General features: G+C 57.2%; 1 protein-coding gene across 1 annotated transcript; it reads right to left on the bottom strand.

The window, feature by feature from the left end:
• Positions 1-1,946: 1,946 nt before the first annotated feature.
• On the bottom strand, positions 1,947-4,385 carry Tril (TLR4 interactor with leucine-rich repeats). The gene has a single exon (XM_013024429.1). It carries the CDS (start codon positions 4,383-4,385, stop codon positions 1,947-1,949), a length of 2,439 nt encoding a protein of 812 aa, XP_012879883.1.
• Positions 4,386-4,741: the final 356 nt, after the last annotated feature.

Below are 4,741 nucleotides of genomic sequence, written 5' to 3'. Positions count from 1 at the left end.
GTGCTAAATCTAAAACAAGGCCTGGCAGCAAACAAAGAATGACAGTCTATTTCCTGTGGTTTATTAAGTTTGGACCCTGTGGATAAGACTGCCAGAAAAGCAGCTGTAGTTTAAGTGGTTTGGACATTTACTCCTCTGAACATAAACAAAGATCAGCTAATTCAGATCGCTGGGTCCCCATTCCACTGTTGGGACAAGGGCAGGCATGGCTCTATGTAGGCCAAACATAAAAGAAGTGAACTGGGTTGAAGTACCCCTGCACTCGGCTGAATTCCCTGAGGCTCTCAAAAGATTCACTGTGAGCCTTAAGCACCATTGGCGTGCCCTCTATAAGCCCTCCACTGCCAATAAACGCATAACCATAGTAGCTACTGCCACAGTTCTCATCCTCTTAGTGACTGCACTTTCAGACCACACGCAAAATTACTCACATAAACCCCACCATGACATTTAGTAATAAACATGTACTGCATAAATATCAAGGAGTATCCCAAATAGCTAAAAACAACGAAACAAAAAAAAAGCAAAACCAAACAAACACAAGAGCCTAATCCTAAATTAAAAAGAAGAAAAGAAATATTACAACTATTTACTAAAAGATAAAGTTTAGTAACAATAAAACACTGGGTAGTGGAGGGATTCGTTAACAAAAGTATATCCTTACTTCACAGTGAAGTTTAAGTACTCATAACAATGTTCTTTCTGGTTTTAGTAGAAATAAGACACCATTGACATTAGTTTTTCACATTTGTTTTACCCTAATTTCTTCCCATCCATTATTTTATCTAAAGACACTAATGTCAAAGATTACACTATCCATTGACAATCACCTTTTTGTTTTGTTTTTGCAATGCTGGGGATGAACAGAGCCTCACACATGGAAAGCAAGCTCTCTACCACTGAGCTCCATCCAAGCTTTGCTTCCCTCTTAGGAAATTATCTTTTAAGGCTTAACTATGCAACTCAGGAGAAGCAGGCATAGCAGATGGAGTGTTGCTGATAAAAACCAATGCAAAGAGAAGGGCATCATATTTATACCCATCTACACATAACTGCTGGAGATTGGTAAGTGAGCTCTAAGGCTCAGATCCCTGGAGACTCATCAGTTACACACACACACTGCATTCATCTGATCAATTCTGGCATTGATATTTCCTTTTCCATATACAGGTTAAAAGAAATTAAAAACCACAGGAAGTCTTGAACGCAGTCTTCTCCTGAGAAAAGTATGTCATGTTAGTTTATCCTTAAAGTCAGCAAAGGTTCATGTCCTGCTCATCTTCAAAGGAAAACAGTTGAATGGGCTAAATCGAATGAAAATAAGTCTTTGAACATATTGGTCAGTTAGTTAAATGTCAGAGGTCTTCACATTATTGAAAAACAAAAAGTGTCTCTCATTATTTAAAACCTTAATATTTCCTGAATGCTCTATCAGCCAACAGGAGTTCCTTGGGGGAAAACGTTACCACCTGTTTGTCTCACACTTCTTGGCAGAGACCACCAGACCAGTGGGGTCAGCTGCCAAGTCTTTATAATGGCGATGTTTCTTTGTCCTTAAATAGAAACAGAACTCCTCTGTTGACACTGACTGAACAAACCAAAGCATAAACCCAAATCTTCCTGCTTGTGTTAGGAGTACAAAGCACCCTTTTCTGGTCCAAAGGAGGCCAGTGCAATGCTACAAGATTCAGCCTCCCATCTCTGCCCCTACCAATCATTTCCCTAGTCTTGACTTTGACCACTGAGTACCATCCACTGACCATGATTCCAGGAAGGGGAAGGTGGTACCCAGGTCGGCTCTCTCTGTCTCCCTCCATCTCTGCAGCAAATGCCCCCAAGTGACATCTGACAAAGCAGACTTCCCCTGATGAGGATTGGGAAGCCGGATGGGAAGTGCTTCTTCAAGGCTAGTGAGATCGCTTCCGCAAGGCCCCGAGGCCCCGGATCTAGTCGGCGAATCGTTGCAGGAGGTGGTCCTCCCTCCTCAAGCTGCCACCCGTCCCGCCACCCGTACTGTCCATGAAGCGGTCGCAAGGGAACTCGATGAGGTCCGCCTCGCTGAGCGCGCACACCGTGGTGCGCGGCCGGTGGGACTGGAACCCCGAGAAGTCCGCGGACACACCGGTGCCCATGGAGCGCAGCGGCCGTCGGGTGGAGTACATGTGGCGCACGTGCACCGGGGCTCCGCCCTTCCGCCGGGCGCGCAGCTTCCTCCGCAGCCAGCGCGAGGCCCAGGCCGCCAGGGCTAGGAACACCAGCAGCGCGTTCACTGCCAGCAGAGCCAGAATCAGCAGTTGGTAGTCGACGCCACCCCGGCTCCCCGCCTCTGGCAAGGTGACCAACCCTACACAGTGATCCCGGGGGGCCACGGGGCAGACTCGGCCCCCGAGCACGCCCTCCACGCATACCAGGTAAGGGGTGTCTCCGCGCAGCTCGCGCAGCGTGGCCGAGTCGCTGCGCTCCGGCAGGTAGACGAAGCGATGGAACTTGGGCTGCTGGCCAAAGCGATCGAAAAGCAGGCGGAAGCGCGCGCCGCCCGGCGGCCCCGGGCTGCGGTGCTCACGCACGGCCCAGCGCACCGAGGCGCTGTCGGTGCCCACCGCCTCCACCGTCAGGTTGCACAGGACGTACTTGTTGTAGTCGCACGGGTCGGACACCAGCGGCGACAGGCCGGCCCCGCCGTCGGACTGGGCTGCGCGCTCCTGCGGCTCCGCAGCCAGGCGCTGCTTGGCGGCACGCTGCCGGGAGTCTCTGGCAGGCGGCGGCACGGAGGCGGGTTCTGCCGTCTGGGTGGCCTCTGCCTGAGCTGGGTCGGTAGGCGTCGGGCGATTCCTATCCAGCTTCTCATGCAGCCTGTCCAGGGGTGGTGGATCTGGGCCCGCAGCCGCCGCCGCCGCCACCGAAGGGCTCTGATGCCGGAGACCCGGACCCCGTCGGCTCAACCTTAGAGCACTTCGGTTGCTCACGAGTTCCCGGGCAGCCCCATCCCAGGCCACCCCGGCTAGAACCCGCCCCCGAGGCTGGGGCTGCGGATGATCTGGACGAACCTCCAGGAGATCTCCGTCGAGGGACGCCATCTTCTCCCCTGCGGCGGTGGGCAGGGGCCTTGGCCAGTCTGTGGTCGGGGAGAGCGAGGGATCCACGCAAGACCCGTTCTGCAGCAGCTGCTCATCCAGGTAATCCAGGTACTTGCCCCGCAGGGCCGGGGGATGGCGACACTGCACGAAGACTGTGAGGAGCCGGCCCTGAGAATGCCAGTCGCCCATCCAGCGCTTCAGGCCCCGCAGCCGGCAGTCGCAGGTCCAGCCGTTGCCGTCTAGATCCAGCCGGTAGAGGGCCGGACTGGCGGCGAAGATGTCCCCGGAGAGGGCACTGAGGGCATTGTCGCGGAGGCTGAGCTCGCGGAGGCGGCCCAGGCGGCCAAAGGTGGCGGGGTGCAGGGCCGACAGCTCGTTGGCGCTCAGGTCCAGCGCTTCTAAGCTGTGCAGAGGCTCCAGCAGCGCCAAGGGCAGCTGGCTCAGCCGATTGCCCTCCAGGCGCAGCTCGCGCAGGGCCTCCAGCCCCCAAAAGGCCTCAGGCGCGAGGTGCGTGAGCTGGTTCCCCCTGAGAGAGAGCAGGCCGAGGCGTGGCAGGTGCTGGAAGACCCGCGGGCCGAGGTGCTGCAAGCTGTTGGCGGAGAGGATCAGAGTGGACAGGGAGCGCAGCGGCGCGAAAGTGGCCGCATGGCGCAGGGAGGGCTGGAGCTCGTTGGCAGAGAGGTTGAGGAAGCGCAGTTTGCCCAGCTGGGCAAAGGCGTTCTTCCCTAAAAGGCGGATCCGGTTAGACTCCAGATGGAGATAGAGCAGATTGCCCAAAGGGGCGAAGACTGCGTCCGGCAGCGCCCCCAGGGCGTTCCCGTCCAGTCTTAACTTCACTAGACTCTCCAGGCCCTCGAAGGAGCCGCGGCTTAGGCGTCCAATCTCGTTCCCATTGGCGTAGAGGATGCGCAGTTTGCGCAACGGGGCCAGCGTGCCGGGCGCCAGCGCCTGCAGGAGATTGTTCCCCAGGTAGAGCTCCTCTAGCCGCGAGAGCTTCTCGAAGGTCTTGGGGTGCAGAGAGCGGATCTGATTGTACTGCAGGTCCAGCCGTCTGAGCTGCCCCAGGCGGTGGAAGTCGAAGGCGGTGATGTTGGTTATGAAGTTGCCCCCTAGGCTGTAGGTCAGCACGTCCTGGGGGCTAGGCAGCGAGCTGGTCTTGGGCACAGCGCGGAGCCCCCTGTTGGTGCACAGGAGGTGCTGGGGGTGCTGGCAGTCGCAACGCTCCGGGCACACGGTCTGGGCCCGGGGCGGGAGCGCCAGGCAGCAGCACACCACCAGCAGGAATCGCACGGCGCGGACCGCCTCCATCGCCGCCCGCCCTGCGCGCTGCGGCCGGCTGGTCCTCTTGGCCTGCCGGCTCCGTGTCTCCTCTGCATTCCCTTCGGCCTGGCCGGAGTCGCTCAATGGCCTCTTTCTGACTTCGCTGCGCACTCCAGCCCCTCCTCCGCCCTTTGTCCGGTGGCTGGCCTGGGTCTCTGCAGGCAGGCTTCGCCCGGCCAAGTCAGGGGGAGCAGGGCGCTGGGCGAGCTCCGGGTGCTACTTGTTGCATTTCTGCAGAAAACTATTTCTTCGCGTGCGCGTCGAGGGGCGGAGGGGGAGGGAGGGAGCAAAACCTGGCGCTTTTTGTTCGCAGCGGATTTCGGAGAGCTGGATTCCCTGGCGCG

This window comes from Dipodomys ordii, unplaced genomic scaffold (assembly GCF_000151885.1).
Source record: "Dipodomys ordii isolate 6190 unplaced genomic scaffold, Dord_2.0 Scaffold76, whole genome shotgun sequence".
In the NCBI taxonomy this organism is placed as follows: domain Eukaryota; kingdom Metazoa; phylum Chordata; class Mammalia; order Rodentia; family Heteromyidae; genus Dipodomys; species Dipodomys ordii.
The sequence above is the reverse complement of the archived record's forward strand: the minus strand, read 5'-3'. Positions and strand labels throughout refer to the sequence as shown.

What these genes read in the sequence shown, in the direction of transcription:
- Tril (XM_013024429.1), bottom strand. Translation starts at nt 4,385, where the DNA reads ATGGAGGCGGTCCGCGCCGTGCGATTCCTGCTGGTGGTGTGCTGCTGC.